At 46.3% G+C, this 23,036-nt stretch overlaps 1 protein-coding gene across 1 annotated transcript; it reads right to left on the bottom strand.

The window, feature by feature from the left end:
* Positions 1-3,727: 3,727 nt before the first annotated feature.
* On the bottom strand, positions 3,728-18,336 carry SCNN1D (sodium channel epithelial 1 subunit delta). Its single transcript, XM_039509363.1, has 13 exons — positions 18,206-18,336; positions 17,326-17,651; positions 15,360-15,603; positions 13,900-14,093; positions 10,947-11,050; positions 10,581-10,744; positions 9,293-9,391; positions 8,675-8,792; positions 7,795-7,873; positions 7,297-7,354; positions 5,897-5,952; positions 5,196-5,271; positions 3,728-4,141 (listed from the first exon to the last, which is right to left on the bottom strand). Exons 2-13 carry the CDS (start codon positions 17,640-17,642, stop codon positions 3,728-3,730), a joined length of 1,923 nt encoding a protein of 640 aa, XP_039365297.1. The 5' UTR covers positions 17,643-17,651; positions 18,206-18,336.
* Between the last annotated feature and the right edge of the window lie 4,700 nt (positions 18,337-23,036).

The following is a 23,036-nucleotide window of genomic DNA, read 5'->3' as shown; positions in this document are numbered from 1 at the left end:
GACCCTCAAGTCTGCCTGAGGCACCCTCGCCGTTCCTGCATCCTCCAGTTCAGCACTGCCAATCTACCTCCCTCCTGAGCTGCAACACATTGCTCCATTCAGACTCACATACAGCTCTGCCAGGGCACCTCCATGCTGACCTGCCACAGCCCTGGCTATTCCAGTTTTGAACACATACGTGTAACAAAGTGTTCAGCTAATGTGTCTCTGTCCTGACTTGCAACTTCCCTGTTATTCCAGCATTGAGCCAGAACACAGTGCACTGCAACCCTTACCTGCATTTATCTATTGCAGTCCTGGCTCCTCCTTGAGCAGAGACTGACAATTTCTGCCTATTATATTTGTAGAACTCTGCAGTCATTTTTTACACTGGGACTAGGTCCAAACCACTCAACTAATTTTCACTTCTGATCTAATCCAGTAACCCAACCAGGGTCCCCAGAGGGGAAAAGCCAGGGCATGAACCTACTGGTCCCACATGACCCCTATATGTAGGGTTGGGAGAATTCAATTTTTGTATAGAATTTTGCCCAAATGTTATCATGTTCAATTTCAACAGTTGTGCAAAATTCTGCATTTTAAGCTTTTTTCCCTTCAACTTTTACCTATTTAAATGTCCTCAGTTGTGGGAAATGATGGCGGGAGGCAGACAATTGGGGATGAGACGGTAACTCAAGGATAACAGATGCTGAGATTCAAAAAGGCAAAGCATTCTCCCCCTTAAAACACAAATTGTCATATGAAAATATCCAAGGGCAATATCCTTAATTCAAACTCTAAGAAGTTCTCAAGCAGCATTTTTCTTACTTTGCCTAGCTGTAACTTTTGATTAGTATCAATAGACATATTTTTGTTGCTTCATGGGTGTACCGTGAAATCGACATTTACTAATAAAAAAACCGCTGAATCCTTCCAAGCCTCACTCCACAGGGTTCGGAGTTCGCATTAATGGACAGCAATACACTGCCGTATCTATTGCAAATAATATTGGCACTAACACAACATTTTATATGTCAATGTTCCGTACACACAGTAACTAATTAATCCTCCCAGCATCCCGGTGAGGCAACTAGAGGTTCGTTTTCCCCATTCTTACAGACCGAGGGAAATGATGACATAGCGTGATTAAGCGACTTGCCATCCAATGAGGCAATGTTGGACTCCGGAACTCCGGATGCCCAGCCCTCTGTTCAAGTTATTGTTCGGGTCTAGCAGAGTCACTGGTTCACGCTAGGGTGACCAGATATCCCGATTTTATAGGGACAGTCCCGATTTTGGGGTCTTTTTCTTATATAGGCTCCTATTACTCCCCACCCCGTCCTGATTTTTCACATTTACTGTCTGGTCACCCTAGTTCACGCTGCTCTTCAGTGCTCTAGTTAATTACTAGGGCGGGGGGGCGGGGCGACTAAAGGCTGGGATCCGAACACCCTTGACTTGCTGGCTTGGGGCCATCTTTAGTTATTTCAAAGCCCCAGGATCCCGTCACAGAAGCTGGGGTCACAGCCAGGGCTTTCTTCTTCACTGCAGAGCCTCCCGGGCTGTGGCTTCCCAAGGCCTGTGGCATCTGCTCTGCCTCATGGTCCATCAACGCCTGGGCTTAGCAGCCTGGGTTTTCCACTGCGGGTAGGGTACATAAGAGTATCTGTGTAGACGCATGTGGTGCTGTATAATGCCAGGGCAATGTAGCAAACACGTGATACAGACACACATTCCAATGTCCTCTGCAGTTTGCCGTACTCTGGATATATTAGGTAGCTCTGCTTAGGAGGCTCCTTTCTTCCTCTCCTCTCATGTCCCTGGGGCTCTACGTCACAGCAACCCTTCTCTGGCTCAGAGTGCCAGTTGCATACGAACAGTGCAAGTCGCATCTCTCCAGGCCCAGCTCAGCACACTGCCTCTGCAGTACTCTCTGCCCTTGGCAACCTGGCAAGTAAACTCAGCAGACCCTCTAGCTTGCTTGCTAAATCCACAGCCCGTTTGGTTAGCAGAGAGACGGGTGTGCTCTAGTGGACTAAGAGGGGCTGGGAGCTGCGGTTCTGTGTCAAGATCTCACAATGATTTGCTGTATAGCCTTGGCCAATTCACTTAAACTCCCTGCCTCTCTTTCCCCACCTGTAAACCACAGATAATGACTTTACCCTGCCCTCTCCAGGGTGGTGGGAGGATTAACTAGATACTGTTTGCACAGTGCTAGCATCGGGATTAAGTGCTCCACTGTGACCCAAAGAGCCAATGGAAAGGCTAGAACTTTTAAAGGGGTTTTTCCACTTGGGTGGTGGCAGCAGCTACCCATCCAAGGTTAGAAAAAAGCTGTAACCTTGGGAGTTTAATACGAGCCTGGAGTGGCCAGTATTAATTTTTAGAATCCTTGCGGGCCGCCACCTTCTGCACTCGAAGTGCCAGAGTGGGGAATCAGCCTTGACAGGGCCCTAATGCCACCAGCTGCGGAGGAGAGGCATACACTGTGCTCTCTCTGTGGATGCTCCTTGTTGATGGAAAAACACAACATCCTGCCATTTTCTGGGGTAGGTCTGGGGAGTGGTGCTGCGGGGAGTGAGCGCCAAGGTTTTCAAATGGTATCTAGGCACCGATAGGGGCTTAAATAAATTTACAAATATGGTCCGAAATGCCTGGATCAGGCCCTAACATTTCGGGGGCGGGGGGTACAGATGCACTTACAGAAGCGTCAGTGAAACCAGGAAAATTGACAAGGCATTTTCAGTTTTACTTCAGAGGCAGGGGAAGATGAAACATTGATTTGAAGGCACAAGGGGGTCACAGTCTGAATCCAGAGCATTTTATTTATTTAAAAAGTTACAAAACACATCAGTGCAAGACTCATTAGTTCCTTGTTAATGCTCGTTTTCAGTAGAAATCAAGGCTAACAACGGGAGCTTAATGACATATATTCTTCCAAACATCCATGCTAAAAATAAGTCTCTATATTCCTTTGTATAGACACATAAATTACTGTCAAATATTAACATTAAGATTGTATAAATATCTCTTAATAATATAAACATGCTGCAGCAAAAATGCAGCACGTTTTAAAGTTCTAAGCAACTCAGACACCAGTTATGAGAAAAAAATGTTATTCCCTCATTTGTTCCAATCCCTCCCACAAAACTTGAACGTCACGTGACAGAATCTAGGTTTAGCACCATTGTGGCCCCACCATGGATTCCCGTGTATCATGCTCACAGTGAAACAGCAGGATACTAAGAAGAGAAGTGCTGCCTTGGAAGTGAGGTTAGGATTACAGCAGCCTCGTGTTACCACATCCTTCGCTGGCCCAGAGTGGTGTTAACTGATAGAACATATGCTTGTAAAATGCTGGCTGGAGACGTTTTGATTTATGGGTAGGTTAACTTTTAACTCAAGTACAGTTATGAAATGCAGATGGGCCTGTCTGAAGCCAGGAGATGTCCAGTCAGATCTGGTTTCCTCAGGAGAGTTTAATCTAGAAGTTATGATAGGCTTTTATGAGGACTGGGCAACTGCCAGGGATACTCAGAATATAGTCCAAAGAAAAACACTTCTGAATTACATCAGGGCATTGCACGATTCCTGAGACCAGTGCACAGGTCAGATACCTAGGTGCCACTAGGGAAGTAGCAGACAGGAATGTTGACTGCATCCAGTGTGTCTGTGAGCTCCTCAAGCCATGTCTGTGGGATACATCCCATAATCTTGACATATGTCTCTCAGTTCCACACACACAGTATTAGCTGTTTAGGTCTATCTCTACACTGTGATCCTTGATATGTCGGAATCCATTAAGCACAACATCTGGGTTCAGTTCTGGTGTCGGGGTCTTGTTACAAATTGAGTGGAAAGGTAGGTCGCCGTTCTGGGTTTTGGCTATCGTCCCAACATTCTGGTTAGTCCGGGCAGAATTCCAGTCAGCAGCAAGGTCCTCATGCACGGCTCTATAATTCTCTAGGGTCAAGCTTACGCTGGAGATGGCGAGGGGTTGGGCCATCTTCAGCGTCTTCTTTGCCTTGACCCGTCGATAGCAGAATATGAGAGACAAGACCATTATATCCAAGAGCAACTCAAACATTTCAACCACGGACAACACCGAGGACCCAAACCACAGACTCCACTGACTTCCCATGTTGGACAAGAGCAAATTCACCTGTGAATGGGACATATAAGGATCGAATGGTTATATTGACAGGATACATGGTGCAACTCATGAAATACGAACTTATTGCATTTCCCCAACAGGTGAATTAGCTAGGGGTGGGACAACTCGGCGCTTCATGTATTCGCTAGCTCTAAATCTTGGCTCCTTAGAGTTTTCTTTAATTTGGGGGAAGAGAGAGAAAGAGATTATTTGATTTTGCTTTTATTAGAAGTTTAGTTGCTTAGTGCAGTTCATGCCAATAACATCGGTACCAAACCAACAGCCCCAGGGAATGAAATCCAAAGGCAAATACAGCACTGGCTGCAGAGATGCAGGATTCCCAAGCGGCACTGTCATTTTTTTCCAGGAGTGAGTCCTCAGACATGGGGCTGGACAGAGAACACTAACCCATTTCATCTGGGATGAAACACCAGCAGACGCTAAGAGGTTCCAGTCTCTGCCAACCCAAGTCAGCTTCAGACCAGTGAGCTAGAGGTAGAAGACTCCGCCCCTGATTACTGATCGCCTTGGTTCGCTGCAGCACTTTGCTTTTATCCTAACGTTTTCTAAAACTTTTCCAAATGCAGCAGGAGTTGTGACACCCAGCGCTCTGCAGGGTTCTTTCCCCCAGACAATTACCGGTAACCCTATTGCAATGCTTGTGCCTGCCCTCAGTGCAAACCCTCTGGCCTGGATCCTGAAAGTCCATGCACAAGGCACAGCAGGGTGTGACAGATTTTTCCACCCCAGTCCAAGTGCATGGCAACATCTGCTCTGTGTCATACCAATTCCTTGGTAGCAAAAGCCTCATTAAACAAGATTTTCCCTATAAAGATTAATCTCAGGGTAGATGTTGGTAGGGGACAACGTTAGTGTGGCACTGTGTATTTGATAATATCTTGTGATTTAACCCCATGCTTCAGGGAATAATCTGATCCCATGTTAGGGTCAGGAAGGAAATTTTCCCAATCCATTTGCATCTTCCCTCAGAAACGTCAGATGTTGGCCATTACGAGAGTCAGGAATGAAGACTAAAGCAATGAGCCGATCCAGTACAGCTTACTGTGTACACTGGAGATTCATCCACAGACTGGTAGTTCAATTGCTGGTAGAAGATATTCACCTTGGCGATATCTCTCCTTCAACAGAAAATAGGGAACAGTCAGAGATAGGTTCCCTGCACGGCATTCCACCAAGTCTAAGTTTTGCTTCTAAGTTTGATTTTTTTAAAACAGAGAAACCCTACAAGCAGGCCTTTAAACTGGGCCAAAGGGTGTCTAGCGACAGATTTAAATGGCTAAACAAAAGGAGCTTGATTCAAAGCCCGGTCAAATCAGTGGGAGTCTTTCCAATCAATTGCAATGGACTCTGGAGCATGCCCAGAAGGCCTACCAATGCAATGTTTGGTTGCTAAACCATTTGTCTGCGTAACTGGGATGTCAGATTGAACCCCTATATCACTGAGGTCGTCGTGCTAATGGTCTGGCTGGCAGGCTGCAGCCCATGGGTTCTGGGGACAAGATTTGCTCTGCATTGGCATAGTTGTTTTCTTTGCATGCTGTTAGGCTCTGGAACTGTCTCAAGGGAAGTGAAGGAGACTTCACCACCTGGGACATAGTGGGGAGAAGGATGGGATGTCCTCACAGGTCTTTTTCCATCTTTGACTTCTACAATTCCATGAGGACAAATAGTTCAGGATCTGTCCCTAGTTCAGGTACCACTGGGTGAAAAATCATGTTCCGATACCTTCTCTCTGTGACTAACCTGTTATTGGTAGAATTATATCCCTTCTGCCGACTCAGAATCTGGCGGATCCAGTCCTGCAATACAGTATTTCTATATTACTGGCATGTTGCTGCTTGGAACGGGCACCAGGTAACCAACATTGTCATTTTTCTGCCTCAGATTCAGTAATTTTCCATATTCCTTCTGCCTTGTGGGCGTAGCCACTGTGCTTCCCTCCTGGGGCATACTGAACATAAGGCACATTTCACCTCTGATAACACGAGTATTGTTAGCTCCCAAAAGAGATCTAGTAGGACATTGGAAGGCATGGGATTTAAATATAGTGACCGCCATTAAAACAAGCCAACAGCACAGGAGTATCACGGCTCATTGCCCCCCTCTAAGGACGGGGAAATAGCCACATGGCAGTAGCTCAGATACGTGTGGACAGTGTTCTTAGAGGGCAACCACTCAACTAATTGAGTCTTTTGAAAACACACGGATATCAACTATTGTGTAATGCATTTGTACCTACATATGCCTCCATTTCACATACACTGATCACCAGGAGATACGTCCTTAATGGCCGGTTGACGTTAGATCATGAGAAATAGGAAGACGTCATCTATATATATCACGAAATGTGAGCATCTCACAAACCACAACACCCCTGTGAGTTAGACTATCATTAACCCCATTTTATAGGGCACTGAGGCCCAGCGAGGTTTAGTGATGTGTCCAAGATCACACAAGGAGTCTGGAGTGGAACTGGAACTGAGTCCCAGTAGAGTCCCTTAACTACAAGACAATCCACCCAAACACATTGGCCATTTTGGTTTATTGCAATCCCAACTTTCTGTCTTGCCTTTCCACCAGTATCTCCCAGGTCCTGAGGCATGGGTCTGCAGAACCCACTTATATCCTTGACTCCAACAACCTATATAGCAGGGGTGGCCAACCTGTGGCTCTGGAGCCACATGCGGCTCTTCAGAGGTTAATATGCGGCTCCTTGTCCAGGCACCGACTCCGGGGCTGGAGCTACAGGTGCCAACTTTCCAATGTGCTGGGGGGTGCTCACGGTTCAACCCCTGGCTCTGCCTGCACTCCACCCCTTCCCGCCCTCTCCCCTGAGCCTGCAGTGCCCTCGCTCCTCCCCCTCCCACCCAGAGCTCCTGCATGCCACGAAACAGCTGATTGGGAGGTGCAGGGAGGGAGGGGGAGGTGCTGATCGGTGGGTGAGAGGCGCTGGGTGGGAGGCGCTGGGAGTGGCAGGGACGGGGGGAGCTGATGGGGGGCTGCTGACGTATTACTGTGGCTCTTTGGCAATGTCCATTGGTAAACTGTGGCTCCTGTCAGGCTCAGGTTGTCCACCCCTGCTCTACAGTAAATATGGCAAATGTTTCCAAACACGGTGTATCCATATTCGCTCTGTACTCTACCTGAGACTTTGTCGAGGGCCATTTCGCGGTCCCCGCAGACAGCTTGTACCACGACTCCCTGGGAAGGCACGAGGGAAATTACAGTCACTGCCATACGAACGTGGATGAGTGCAAGCACCGTTAACTCTTTCGCCACATGCGGTTTTGGTGGCTTGCACGTGACACTCCCAGGACACGAGCAAGTGTTTGCTACATGCACCATCATGCAGGGACTTGTGTTTCCCTGTGGCAGCAGCAGCATCTCTCATGCCAGGCCCTGTGTCTTACTGAGCTAAGACTCGATCCTGCATAGTGCTGAGTGCTCTCAACTCCAGCTGGTGCCAGTCAGAGCTGGGGCCCCACACTTGACAGGAGATACAGGCCTGGACTCTGCTCAGATTATGAGTGCCAGTCTCTGATTCTAGGGACAGCACAGAGTGTACAGGACCCACCGGCTAGCTACACCCTTATCAGAATCCTTCCCCTCTTGCGAGTTTGGCCCCTGCAGCAGTGACTCACCAGCACGGTTTGGGACACTTGGCGAAACAGCTGAGGTGGTGATCGGCCAGCCTGTTGTACAGCTGATAGAAGCAGTGCCCTGGAGGAAGAGATGGGAAGGAACAGACTCAGATGTGCTATCCCAGCTCCGGCACACCATGTTCTCTCGGCAAGGAGGGAGAGTGCTCTGCTCTGTCCAGCCCCCACTTATGAATGGCTGCAGATGGCTTGGTTAATTCCCTGCCTGAGTGCCAAGGTCTCTCTCCACTGAGGGCTTAGACTTGAATTTGAGGACTACAGCACGAGTTACTTGGAGAGACATCAACCAGAAAAAGGAGAAAGAGATCGATTGTCCTTCGATGAATGGAAACTGCACAGACAACCCGTATTACTTGGACTAGTCAGGTAAAATAGCTTGGCTGCAGGTCTGGCTTTGGCAAGGCATGTCCTTTTTTGTTGTGCGCTGCTAATCTCTGGGAAAGGTGATGCTTAATGGCATTAGGATACTTAAACAGCCTGCCATCCGTGTACAACTGGAGCTGCCTCTGGGCCCTGCAGGGATTCGGCAGAAGAATAGGTGGCAGGATACAGCCCTTTATGTCTCTTTGGGAAGGAAACACCCCCCGGCCACCCCCCGAACCTTTTGAAAGATAGACAAATGTCAGGTAAAGCTCCAGAGAAGAACTAAACTCTTCCCCACCCCCATCTGTAATTTAAGCAGCAACATTTTTCTATGGCAAAAGGCCAGTGAATTATCTCATTGGGCTGCCAATTACCAGCTGACGCTAGGCAGCATCAGTCCAAGTACATGGTAGTCCAGCAATAACCTGAGAAGCCCCCTGTTCTAGCAAGCGCTATTGCTACCAGGCCCGGGCTGAGATTGCATGCCTTGCGCCATTACCCCATCCAGGATGCTTGTTGTAGTTACAGTATTCGGCGCCAGGAGGAAGCGGGTAGTAATAGTATCCACAGCCGCACCTTTCAACCATTTTGTCCTGGAAGCAGGAATGCAAACAAGCCTGAAAAAACAGAACGCTGGATAAGTCTGAGGTCCTTTGGGTCCTAAGCTTTGCCCACTAATCGCTGGAGAAGAGCTGCAGCTCTTTGCCTTGCAAGAATACATAGCGTATTGCCATGGCCGGATGGGGCGAAAGGGTTTCAAATACATTCACCCCGTGGGTGTGTTCTTGAGAACTTCGCAAGGCCTATAATAAATATTGCAGACTTCCAATGGATGGGGGTCTAACAAACATCATAAGCACACAACCTATGTGCGGGCACAAGAATAACCACAGCGGAACAGACCAGCAGTCCATCTAGCTCAGTATCCGGCCTCCGGTGCAGTGCTACAAGAAGGTGACAACTCCAGTGTTCTGGGTACAACCTCCACCACTCAATAAAAGAAATTGTCATGTCCCACAGCGCGCAAGCTACTGCACTGCCAGCCTCTAACTCATTGCTTTGTCAAGCAAGGTTTGAACGGTGCTGCAACGAGTCCAGCCATCTGCTCGGACAGTACCTGCAGTGTGTAGGAACTGTTGTACAGGAGTTTTACATCCACATCTTCTCCGTCAACTGTGCATTTTCCATAATTCCCACCCAAGCGATGCACCTCGTCCTGTGGACACAGAAAAGAGGCGTATACAGTTATGGAGCATTAATACAGCGCTCCAAAAGCAGCTGCCACTTTGCACAGAATAGTGCAGAATAACGCCCGGTCCCTGCCCTGATGAGCTTCAAACCTAACACACACAAGACAGACAGCAAAGCAAGTGTTCAGGTAAAGGAGGCCGGGGCGCAATGGTAAGCAATTATTTTTTGTCAAGGTCCAAATTTCTTGGTCAAGGTCCAGACTCCAGAGAAAATACTACAAAACCAATAAATAAAATAATAATAAATAAAAAGATTCCACAGTCCATTCAAAAGCATCTGGTGGTCTGGATTTGGGCTGCAGTCTGCCTCTTGACTACCCCTAGCGTGGAGGAATCAGTGATCAGCAGACCCGGGATTCCAGGGAGGAGTGGGTTTGAAGAAGGAGAGCAGAGGGATTTTCCAAGTGCAGGTGTGAAGCTAAGGGCAGAAGACAAAAGCGGGAGCAAGGAGAACAGACTGGGTGGAGCAGAGGCCATGAGAGGAGAGGAGAGGAGGAGAGCATAAGACTGGAGGTGTAGGTGAGACACGACTGCCATTCAGGGTGAAGTGGGGAGCTACCCTCTTACATGCTGAGACCAGGTGACGGGATTCCTTTTCTCTGCCGGGCCAGCGCACGTCATGGGCTTACCACAGTTCTCAGCCTTGCCGTTTTGCCGTGGGTTACCAGCGCTGCAGGCTCAGAGCCTGGATCGCGGTCCGAGTCACAGCAGGGAACGCGGAGGCAGCCCCAGCTCCACTGACAGGACATCACAGCCGAGGGGGTGGGGGATGAAAATGGTGTCTTCTTCCCATCCCCCATGCCCTCTAGCACATTTTGTGTCAGCGATGTGCATTTCTAATATGGCTCTTATTTATTATGTCATCAAGTGGGGGACCCTCCCGTCCCACAGGCTGAACTGCCAAAGGGAAGCAAAGGGCTGCACACCCTGATTCAGGTTTGGCTGCAATACTGCCCTCCCCTAGTAACTTCCACCTGATACTCTCAAAGCACTTTACAAACATGAATGGAAGAGTCAGGCTTAGAACCCAGGAGTCCTAGTGTTCAGTCCTGTGCTCCCACCACAAGACCATCCTTCCCCTCGGGCCTGCCCAGCACTGGCCGAAAAGGAAAACGCAGAGAGGAGAAACAGTGCCGCTGAGCCCGGCCTGCCCACCTGTCTGATCCCGATGTTAGTCACGATCCCCGGTCTGATGTCGAACCACTCATGCTCGAGGAACGGCGTCTGATTGTGGTTGTGGATCATCACTTGCACGCCTGCCACCGTAGACAACAGCGGGAGGCGATCGTTCTGCTCCGCTTTCAGGATCAGGGAGAGTCCTGGAGACACAAGGAAAGGAAAGCATCTCTTTACACTGCAACTCAGCAGGGCAAGTCCTAGGAAGTGACGTCATCTCTTACACCCCCAGGTGTTGGAAGGTATTGTACTATGGAGGGAGCGTCATTAGAGGTGTTTCCAAACTGGGTGTGTGGAGTGGTATTTGCTTTGTCTCCTTCCCCTGGTCCTGGCCAAATAACGTACCATAGGAAATTCCAGGTTTCGTTGCTTTCCAGAAGAGGTCTGTCCCCTCACTGTTGAAAGTGTAGCAGCTTCCATAGACCTGGTGGTGAAAGTGAATGTAGTTGCTGGAAGCAAAAGAGTTCAAATATTATTCGTGATGGCTGGACCTCCCCGCCGCGTTAGTATTGTAATGTGGCCGTGGGATCCCATTGTGCCAGATACTGCACAAACAGAATGAAAAGACAGGCCCTGCCCCAAAGAGTTTACAATCTAAGACGAGCGACGGTCTCCTAACAAACTCTTCCTATGATACTTTCATACAACAAAAAACAAAAGAATACACGAATTAGCGGCTAGCCAACGGATAGCTACCAAGTAACAGGCACATGTCAATCCCCATCTTATGCTTAACTAGCTCGGTGTTGTTTACACTAATAATAACTAATCAAATATATTTGTACTTATATAATGCTCGCCAGCTGAGGGTCTCTGAGTCTTCACAAAGCTGGGAAGGCATCATCTCCATTATACAGACCGGAAAACCAAGGCATGGAGTAATTAATTGAATAGCAAGTGAGCGTTAAAGGCAGGAGTAAAACCAGGAGTTCTGACTGCCTTTTTCCTGCTGTAACCACTGTCTCCAAGGTCCAGGGTGCAGGTTAGGCATTTTTAGCTCAAATTTAAAGCAAAGATTTGGCTTCTCCAACCTCCCTCCTTCATTTCTCTTGTGCTACAATAGTGCATCAGGTGATGGGACCCCACACAATACCTTGAACACCAGTGCCAGTCAGACTCAGATCTCACACCGTGTAACTTTGCAAGACATATTTTTCATATACACAAAGAAGTTTGAGGTGGACTGCCTTTGTTAATTTCATCTCTCTCATTGCCTGGGACCTAATTTGGGTCAACGTATTAACTCCACGAATGAATTTAGCCCTTGAGACCTCCCTCCGGTGATTTATTGGGTACACAAGACTTTCTCTGAGAGCACTTAGGCAAACATTTAAAATTTATGAGCATTTAAAATGCTTTATTGTTAGGACACAACTGGATCCAAGCACACGTTAGCATCTACAGCCTTGGCTATGCAAAAGGACCAGCCAGTGCAGTAGCACTTAATTATAGATACCGCAATCAGCTGCAAAGGGAATGGTGATAACCCTGCATAGCTTCTTCAGTGTCACAGAGTTTATGGCCGGAATGGACTATTAGATCATGCAGTCTGACCTCCTGTCTATCGCAGGCCATTACATTTCACTCAGATAGCCCTGTACTGAGCGAAATGACTGCAGTCTCCTGAGGACTCGAATGTCTTGGTCTAAGGCAAAGAACGAGAGTGACCAAGGTGCCCTGATTAATGCCCTAGCAGGGAATTGCTTAGGGGAAATACGTCCAGATGATCCCAGCAGGTGAAGCACACCCCACGCTGCAGATGAAGGGCCTTCTGCTGAGGCATCCCTTTGTCAACAGGGAGCTGGTGGGTGGCTTTCCAGTAACCAATATCCTCCTTGATTTGATCTCATTCAGTTACAGTAGTCCCTTAGATGCATGGTGGGAGGACATTTAAATTCTTGTGTCTAAGCTTGTTTTGCTACAGGCCATGAGAAACGACCGCAAAGCCAGACACCAAACAAGGACAGGTCTGGAGAATCCCCTCAACACTAACAAAAGGGGAAAATCAACAAATATGATCCTTTAGCTTGTCCCCCTTGCTCCATTAGTCTGTTCAGCGACTGCAATACAAATAACTATTCATCTGAGACCTGTCCTATTCAAAGGGCTGGGGGAGGGGGGGCGTATCGATAAATCAGAGCCCCCCAAGCATACACACAAAGCAGCTCCCAATCAAAAAGATGAATGTCCAATATTTAATAACAGCAACAACAGGTGGCATTTCTGCAGCTCTTGCTACAGGGTGACAGACGTGAGGCCCTTGCACAAGGCTCTTCTGTTGAGGTATCCCATCCCTTAGCCATGCATGGAGGTACAGTGGAATTCCACTAGCTCCTGCCGGGTTGATCAAGGGGGTTGGGAGCCTTTCCCAGGGGCAGAAGAAACTCTGAACTGTGACAGAGAAGGTTCTGCCAGGAAGACTCCAGGATGAGCCAAACTTGGGAGGTTGATATTTTAGTTGTTATGAATTATCAATAAAGCCAACCCTGGACTATACCCAGAGGGTCAGATGCTCAGCTGGAGTCAACTGTCATAGCTCCGCTGAAGCCAAGCTACATCAGTTTGCTCCAGCTGAAGATCTGTTCCAAAGATCCGTGCATTCTTAGGAGCAAAGAGGCAACTCCCCTGGCTTACCAGGGTCTATTAGCCATTCACCCCCCTAGCCTCAACCCCCTCTGCGAGGCAGGTGTGTATTGGTATCCTCATTGTAAATGGAGCTACAGAGAGGTTAAGTGACTTGCCCAAAGATCACATAGCAAGGCGGTGGACGAGTTGGGAACAGAAGCCGGGAACTGGCTCCCAACCCTGTGCTCCAGCCACTAGGCCAGTTAACTATGAGACCAGTCCACTGCTCTAACCACGAGACCAATTATCATTCTGAGAAAAGATTACACCTTTTGTTATAATTATGTGAAACTTCTCTGGTCAAATCAGCGTCCATATCCTTCCTCCCTAGTGAGGTTCTTACTCATGCTAGGAGCTGGCTGATCACACAAGCACAGTTAATTGCAGCAGTTATGCCAGGCAGAAGTGTCAGCAAGGCATTCAATCAACTTCAAAGAGAACAAGCAGCTACTGCTTCTGGTGGGGTTGGTGAGGGGAGAAGAGAGGAAACTGTCCTCTGTAGTTTGACCTCTAACAAGGGCTCTCACATTTCGTCCGGCTGCCCATCATGAGAGGTGCTGAACTTCCTCCACTCAGCTTTCTCCTCGCAAGCTCTGGCATAATCCCAAGGTGGATGAGAACGGATCCCTTTGTCCTTTGCTAACCCACAATTACTCCTTTGGCAGGTATTTACCTTTCTCTGCAGGGCTCCCCGTCATACTGGCAAGAGTAGACCAAGTTTTGTATGTGCTCTTCATGAGAAGAAATGTTGATGATAACGGGTAGCTGGGACATGATATTCATATAGTGAAACCTGTACCACTCTTGAATGGTGTCTACCCCAGACGAGTAGGCCTTGTAGAAACAATTCCCACCTGTGGCATTGCACTGTGGATAAAAGAAAAGGAGAGAGGAAATCAAAGCCCACATACAGGAGCAGCCCAAGGGACTCCAACTTTAGAAGATGTTAGATTGTGTCGTGAGGTGAGGTGTGAGGCGAATTTCTCTCCTGGCAGTAGGTGAGCAGCGGGGGCAGTCTAATGTGTGGGGAATGAGAATATAGCTCAGCCACACAAGACTGTGTTCGACGTGTCCCCAGGACTCTTGCTGGGGTCACTCCTTGGACAGGAGAAGGAAGAGAAGCATTGTTTTTAAATGACCTTGGTAGAAGGAAGGACAAAGTTGGTGGAGGCACTCTTACAACGAATGGATTTTGGGCCAGACTCTGAAGTGCTCTCACTTCTTACTGAGTCCTTAGTCAGGGGAACACCCACTGTCAGCAAGGAACGTCAGCCTGAGGAAGGACCTCAAGATATGGCATGGTGATAATAAATAAGTCAAAATAAAATTGTTTGGGCATCTCACGCCTTGTCAGCTTCACTCCCTCATTGGTTTTGAATTCCATGTCTGCTATATCCCCATCTTATAGATGAAGAAACCGAGGCACAGTGAGATTAACTGACTTTTCCAAGGTCATGGATCTTTTCTATCTATATGTTGAGTTGATCATATCCAACTGCCAGATCTAACTGTCCGTCTACTGCATTTTTAAACACACCCATTCTCTCTCTCCTTCCGTGTACACACACACATTTACAGTTGTTTGGTCTCTCATTTCTCTTATTGCTGGAAGGATCTTGCAAAAACATGGACTATGAAAAGCTGCAAAAAAATATGGCACGTAACCTAGTTGCCAGCTAATTATACAAGCTCTATCTATTGACATTCCTTGAATAGGTAATAATTGGAGATATACCAATCTCCTAGAGCTGGAAGGGACCTCAAAAGGTCATCGAGTCTAGCCCCCTGCCTTCACTAGCAGGACCAATTTTTGACCCAGATCCCTAAGTAGCCCCCTCAAGGATTGAACTCACAACCCTGGGTTTAGCAGGCCAATGCTCAAACCACTGTTGGTTGTTGTTGAGGAACCCCTCTTATCCCCTCTCTCTACAAGAGTCTCAGAAGCTAGGATAACATGTCAAGGATTATGGTAGGGCTGGGATCTTCCCAGAGATCCTCAGACCCTTCATTAGGCTCTATTGTTTAAATGCACCTATGGTCTATTTAATCTTTGGCGCAGAACAGGTCCAGTTAAACCTGTCGCATGGGTTGGATAAATAACTTAACAAGCTGCAGTCGCTTGGTTACACTTACCAATTTAAAACCCACTTTGAAATGTTTCTTCTTGGACCCAGTATCAGGTTCCTTCAGCATCACCAGTGCAATGTGGCGGTTCAATTGGAAGCTGAAGCTGCTCAGATTGGCAGATCCTCCCTTCACGTTGATATCCTTTTTATAACGGGAGGAAAAGATTGAAGTTTTGTAGCCATACAAATTAGCTATTGCTTCCTCTGCCATTTGGTCCAGCTGGGCCAGTTTCTCACTGACTAGGTCAAACCTATAGGGGACAGAAATAATAGGAGTGTATAATTGTCTATTTGTACACACACGTGGTTACTTTTAATGTTGGTGAAAGTTCAACCTCCAGTCCACTTCAGTCCTTGGCATCTCTGTTGGAAAGGCCAGTCATGGTGGTGAGAAGAATGCAGCCGAAATTTTCAGACATTATGACAAATATGGCAATTTCCTGCAAGATCTTTACAAATCCTTATCATATTCAGTTTAATTATCTTAATGCAAAGTTTATGTATTATTCTGGGCCAGGATTGTATATAGCTTCTCTAGGGGGAAGAGGTGATGTAAGCCCTGGATGACCAAAGGACTATATGGAACAATATGCCAGACAGGAATAGACTTTTGGGACAATCTGAGTAAAGTGGATTTTCTGGGAAATATCCACAGGGAGGTGAATGCAAAATTCCCCATCTCTGGTTATGCAAAACCCAGCCATTTGAAACTATGCCCTGAAGAATGGGCCTTTGTCAGATGATCACCTGTCACATGACGGCAAGATCAAAGGCCCAGGCTGTATAAACGAACGACTGAGCTATGCATGGCTGTTCTGGTTCTGAATCTGAGACAATTGTGAACCTATAACCATGGGGAAAACCCAAGCTGTGGGTTTTGAAGGGCTAACACCTACCAGAGCCCGAGGCTGGAGTTGGGGTGAACTCTGGTAAGCTTATTTGCACGTGTTCTTTTATTGTTTTTAATATGTTTTCTCTGTAATACTTTCACCTTAAGAATAAAGGTGCTTGCTTATAAAGAGCTGGATGGTGATTTGTAACTGCTGGCAATTGCAGCTGTAAAAGCCTTTGAAGAGAAAGCAAAGCTTGGACACTGGCCTGTTTCGGCAGTCTGGCTTGCTGGGAATATCTCAGCATAAGCCAGGAAATGTGCAGCCTGGAAAAACCCTGGTCTGGAGGGAAAGAGTCACAGGTCTCTGCACAAGAGAGGTGATGGCTGAGGATCTGAGGGTAATCTGGGTGGATCACAGTGAGGGAAATACAGATGGAACTGTGACAGAAATAGTCTGATGTTGCTATCGGTGGCTGAATTTCCAAATCTTAGCCCTCAGATTGAATGTTCAGATTTGCAACCATCCTGCTCTTGCTTGCAGAAATGCCTATTTGTGCAGCCAAGTTAGGTAACTGCTGCAGGCAAATTAGGTAATCGCACATTACATAATTTGAATTTAATTGAAATGAATATTTAGCCCTGAAAGCCTGGGCCCCAGACCGGCACATATGTGAACAGTCCCAGGGATGTCAATAGGACTATCCCTACACAGAGTTACTTGCATACGTAAGTGGTCTTGCAAGAGCAGGTTTTAGCTAGCAATTAGATATCACTTAGTGTCCAGCGGCAGTGATCTGTTGATTAGATATGAAAGACTTTACAGTAGCTACATATTTCAGGGCAAAAGTACTTCTACTGGTACAGAAAATCAATTTGTGAAGTCAAAGCAGCCCCAGGGACCCAGATCCTCTACTCTTGAATCTGGACTTAAAGTAAGTAAGTTGCTGTGCACCATCCTTCATGACAAACTAAGGTCTGACTCCAAATCTGCACTGAAAATAAAGTTACTGCACCTCAATTCAATCCAGGGTTCAATCCCCACCCACATCTGCACTGATAAAGTTTCTCATCCTAACTCAACCGAGGTCCAACCCCAGATATGTGACAAAACCATGGCATCCCTCCCCAAATGCTGCTCTACCTGTACGGGTCCAGATTGCAGAGAGTAATGGCTGGAAACATCTTGGGCTCTGAGTGCATGGACATAGTCATGATGACAGGATAGGTCCAGTATTGGCTGAAGAGAAGAGCAAACTGCCAATAGAGCATCCCGAAGCTGGCAAGGAAGAGCAGAGTCCAGAAAGCCGTCTTCATCCGGTTGCTGCTCGAGCACACTAGGCGGACAGTCCCGTGGATGGTGGTGTTCTTGCAGAAGAACTCAAACATGTCCTTGAAGGAGCTGTAGAACTCAATGAGGCCTTCGTCCACCCTCTCCTCATTCACCCACTCTTGCTCCATCCTCTAAGTCTGTTTCAATTAAAAAAGAAAACAGAAGGCTCTTGTCAGCCCATCAGAACCAACAGGTGCAAGTTAGCTCCCCATCACTCCATACCATGCAGAGAATGGGTTTCACCACTGCCACATAGGTGAAAGGGCTTGGCTCTCACACAGGTAACACTCAAACTTCTCTTTGTTCCCAGAACTTGGACTCTGGGAACTACTTAGCTGAGAGATCAAGTGTTCTTGGGAGTGCCCCGCAGAAGAATAAAAACCCAGATGGCCTCAGCTGGATACTGACATTCCCATGAGGACATTGGGAACTGTTACAAAGCTCTCAGGATGGGAGTGTGCAAATACATCTGGTGCTGCAGACAGAACTAACCAAGCACTTTCCCTCTTTCTCAAGCCTCCGATATACATAAAGCAATGTTAACACTAAAGGGTGGGGAGAATCCCTGTTGTCCCAATACATATTAGAGGGTCAGGGGTTAATCCTGACGTGCCATGCACATCGATGGAGCAATATAAATAAATGAATAATAATTAATACTGGCATTGGGTGGTTTAGGGTCACACGTGACCTTCATCTTGCTCAATTCTCATGCTTTGTATTATTCTGGAAGCGGTGCTGAGCTGGTCCCCTGAAGAATTAGCAGTGGGAAGAAGCCTACCCCAGCGAATGACTTTGGATGTGTTAGCAGAGGACTGGGTGGTATCCCATTGGAACTCTTCCCCGCTCCTCCCCACCACTGTTTCTTTATTAAAGAAAATTTTAAAGTGACTAGAATGCTGGTGAATGGCTCCGTTTATACACAGGCCAGGGACAGCGTGGCTCCACCCCAGACATGAAGGCACCACTCCCAGTGGGAAGAGAGAAAGTTTGGTCTCCAGGGCTGATTCAGTCCTAGTTTTCGCTGCTGAGATTGCCAACACAGGGCCCAGTCAGGGCTAGCTGTGGCAGTAGCTTCTGACCATTCGTTGGGAACTTATTCCACGCAAGCCACTAAATCACCATAAAATGGAAGCAACGTAGATCCCTAGTACCAAGGGCTGGATTTGAACTTGCAATTTGCAGCCCATTATCAATCCCCTAAGCCAGCCAATAGCCTACAACACTTTTTCTGCCAAATATCTTTTAAGCCCTCTCCCCCAAAAGGAACCCTGTGCCCTTTAGGATTGGCAATAGAAAAAATGGACAAGGTAGGCTCCAGAACAGGGCAGCTGTTTCACAGCATGCAGCAGCAGAACCCAGCTGTCTAGAAAAGGAAGTGACGAAAAGCACCCGCACCTTGTACAACACCACAGAGGGATTTTCCCTTGTTAAAATGCAATTATGCAAACTGGAGTTTGGCTAAAACACTAAGGCTAACAACCTGCTCATAACAAAAATGCCTTGGAATCTTTAAATGTCCACAGATGGACATGAGGCTTCATGCTCATGAGCACATCACTAATATCTCTGCTTGCAAGTGTCCTCCAAAAGATAGCCCCTCAATGGACACACATCCTCACCTCTAGGTTGCCCCCTCCTTCACAGACACGGCATTGCAGGGGACTCTGGGCTTTTACAGCTCCGGTGACCACTCCTGACTCCCCCTTGGGGTAATCTGTGGCCTAACCTGCCGATTATATAAAAGTCTAACCCCTTCTGAGGTAGCATGACTAAGTCCGAATAAAGATTCATGCAGGTCTTCCAGTTAAAAGCCCTCCCATCCCCTTAGGCTTCACTAAAGCTTCCTTATTGTAACCTACCTGTTCAGCCCTAATCCTGGGCTTCTATCCCTCAGACACCTGTCTCCTCTGCAGTCTACAATTGAGTTCCCTCAGTCAACTGATACACTTAGCTCCTTCTCCTCTGGCCAGGAGACAATTAGCTACTCACCCTCCAGGTGCAGAGCATGATTAATTGGGTGCTTTCCACTGCCTTGGGGGTTAAGCCTCATCACACCCCTCCACCACTTTTAACACCAAGCTGGGGCACTGGCCTAATACCAACCTAGTGGAATGAGTGCCATCTACTGAACCACCATCAGCATCACTTTCTGTAGGAGCCTGCCTTCCCAATGTTACATCCCCTCCCGGAATCAGTATCTATTATGCTAGTAAGATAAGAGGTTGCTGGAGGTGATACTACAGGTGTCGCTTTATTTAACAGTGGTTACAAATACAAACATTACAGCAATATTGACGTTGACTCACCAAGCACACAAAAATGAGGGGTGGGGGGGTTATTAAGAAAGGACGGCTGGAAGCACTTTCATGTTGATCAGTTCTCCCAAGTCTCTTTAAAACAACCAAAGCACTACAAAATACATTTAGAAGCACATCCTTATCTGGGGTACCCTCTGCTCAGAAGGCTTCAAGTGAGGTGGTCTTAAGGACATTGACCTTCACTCCAAAAGCCAGAAGGATTTACAGCTGCCTCAAACTACTTCAGTTGATTTCAGTAGGAACAGGAGCACACATACACACACCCTCAAGCAGTTCAGAGTCCGCACACCATCTAAACTGGCTTAGTTTTAGGGCAGCAAGAAAAAACAAAGAGAAATTGATCTAAGAGGCATGTCTGAACACTCTATTATTAAACAACTTTAAAGATACCAGGTCTCTTTTTTTCCAACTTGGATTACTTTTCCTATCTCCACAAAGCCTGGAGACATTTCTGGCTGTTGAGGTATACAAGCAAAACATTCAATTGGTACAGAAAGGGAAACCTGAATTTTTTCATGTTTTCGTAACTCAAAAATGACTGAAATGACTTTGCTCAAACTTCCTAAACAAATTCACCTTTGGACTTAGGGCAAGCAAAAGTCTGAACGTTCCTGTCCAGAAGGAATTTATTAAAGAACGGTATGAGCATCTGAAAAAAGAGGGTGGGAGGGATTAGCGCAAAAATTGCAATTTCACCTTTAACAACGTCTGCTACTGACACATACCTCATTCTGTGTGTACAGTATATCTGTTATCTCTGCAGATATACAAGCGTACCCAACTGCAGCACTGTCAGCTAAAGAATGCTAGTGGCTACAAAGCTTTATCTATTGACATTATTGCAGAATGCTTAATCATTACATGTTGCTGTTTACACTTGAATGCTTTTCAGGACAAAAATATTGCATGACAAGACTCTAGAAATAAATCAGCGTCAGCAACTGTTGTGCATTGCTACTTGTGGTGGTAACACAGTGAGCTTTTGCACTTCATCTTATTGTTCCCTCTCCTCAGATTCAATCCTTTATTTCCCTGTATTTTTAAACTTGATGTTTTCTCCAGAAAAAACACAACAAGAGGCTGCATAGCATATTGAAAATAACATGGAATTATTCCAGTAAACATTAATGGTCGTTTAAGAAAGTCTTGCTCATGATGGTTACTTTCAGTAAAGCAACAGTCTATTATTTGCTCAAGTGTCAGAAAATTCTCATGCATGTTATACAGTCAACTTGAGTTTAAACTAGAACAGAGAAACACATAATACACAGCAGAGACAAGAGATTATGCAAGTGCCCCTGTGTTAAACACGCTCATTTCACATACTATGTGAAACACAAGTATGAAGCTTCAGAATAATGAATTTCAGGGTTGTCACTGACAAGTTATAAAAGATTCTTACTTTGCTTTCTGAGAAATGGCTGATGATTTCATATAATTAGTTTTTAAATCATATGAAAAACCACAAATACGTGTAAAACTATATAGGGATTATATATATATATACACACACACACACACGCTTAGCTACTATGGTGATGAATGTGGTATAAGAACCTATATGAAATAGAATCTGTTGCCTGTTGTATTTTCTTAATGTTCCCAGGTTTTCTTGCCTTGTTATTAACATAGCAGTTACAGTTAGACAGAAACCTAGCAGCGTGTTTAATAAGAATGATGAAGAGCTGTCAATCTTTGTAATAGCAATCATCAAAAGTGACAAGTTGGGAAGAAGATGCCAGTTCCCAGAAGAAAGAACGTTCCTTGTAAATTTTAAAAAAATGGTACAGTGATATGTGCCCATGTATTGTCATGACTGCCAAAATATATTAATTCAATGTTCAAATATATACCTTGAAAACATATGCAGTCATATATATAGAGAGAGTAATAGATATAGCTGTACATATTTCAATTATTATATGATATATTTAAACATTTAAAAAATTAAGACTCACTGGCAAAGACTTCATTACTGTACCTTGGTTGTAGCTATGTCTTTGTAGAGCAGTAGTTGCAGTAGACACTAGACTGCCTTCAGCTTTGTCCTGAGCAGAAGGCAAATCTTAGTCCAAAGCTTTCAGTTTTTCCTTTATAACTGAACATAAACTGGGAGCTGTCTGGCCTATGTAGATAAAGGTGATGACATCAAAAGGGGCTGGGACTTCTTAGGACACAGAGATGTCGGAAATAATTCAACTCATTTTCCAAGGAATAGGGAGTGAATGAACTGGAAGAACAAGTTAACATCCTGGGCTTACATACAACTATACATGTTTCTTAGGGCTACACTGATTTTTTTTCAGACACATGTCATTGATATGTTTGTAATAGGAGCCTAGAAAATCCCTTCCTATTCCCTGCAACGCGGAACAAAATTCCAAACAATCAATAATGTCCCACCCCAGGCATATCCTTTTCGCCTGTCTATTATTTTCTGTGGCTTGCTTTATCACTGATTATTAAATCAGTTATGGCCTTTGTGGGACATACCCATGGCTGTGCTTGGAGAGTTCACACATGATAGCCATTTGGAAGTTTGAAATTGTGCGCTGCGTATTTTTCCTCCAAGACACTGGCTTGATTTTGTAAGGTTGCTCGCTAGGGTACTGAGAGGCTAGGGGTGGTGGTGGTGGTGGTGCTATATTTATTTACTTAAAGCTAGTGAATCATTCCTCATCTGTGCGAGGACAAACCCTCACTTGGCAAGAATTCTACTAACTTTAGGAACTGATCTTTAGGGGAGTGGGGGCATGGTAGCTGAGCTTGTGAGCCTGCTAACTTTGGGTTGCCTCCTTCAACCAATTAAAGCACCTGCTTTTGTGACCCTCCCTTCTTAGCTCCCTTTCCAAGATCAAGAGCCTTTTATAGGATGAATAATGCAGAAACAGATTCAACTATCCTGATTATGCCTGCACGCCTTGGCCTGCTCACAAAGGTCTTTCAGACCTTGAGGCTAGATGGAGCGTAGCTCTGCAAAGCGTTGCCCAGGAAGCTTATTAAAGCACAGAATGCTGCACATGAGAAGGTCTGGTTCTCTGGATGCGAGGAATATGCTGGTCCACTTGAGGAGCTGCAGGTTTGGCCAGCAGAGCATCATCCCCTACAGTCGCTCGCAGCAGCTACAGGAGTCGGACTGCAGCCATTCTGCCATGGACCAAAAGGTGATCGACAGTTAAATTCCCATGAAATAAAATCAAA

This window comes from Mauremys reevesii, linkage group 21 (assembly GCF_016161935.1).
Source record: "Mauremys reevesii isolate NIE-2019 linkage group 21, ASM1616193v1, whole genome shotgun sequence".
NCBI classification, from domain to species: Eukaryota; Metazoa; Chordata; order Testudines; family Geoemydidae; genus Mauremys; species Mauremys reevesii.
This window is presented reverse-complemented; position numbering and strand designations above follow the sequence as displayed.

Bases quoted from the DNA above. Each gene is read 5' to 3' on its own strand.
- SCNN1D (XM_039509363.1), bottom strand. From the start codon at position 17,642: ATGGAGCAAGAGTGGGTGAATGAGGAGAGGGTGGACGAAGGCCTCATT. The intron at 14,094-15,359 runs GTAAGTGTAACC...TTTTATCCACAG, and splicing joins TCAAAGTGGGTTTTAAATTG to TGCAATGCCACAGGTGGGAA. The intron at 4,142-5,195 runs GTAAGCTGTACT...TCCCATTCACAG, and splicing joins ATGAATCTCCAGTGTACACA to GTGAATTTGCTCTTGTCCAA.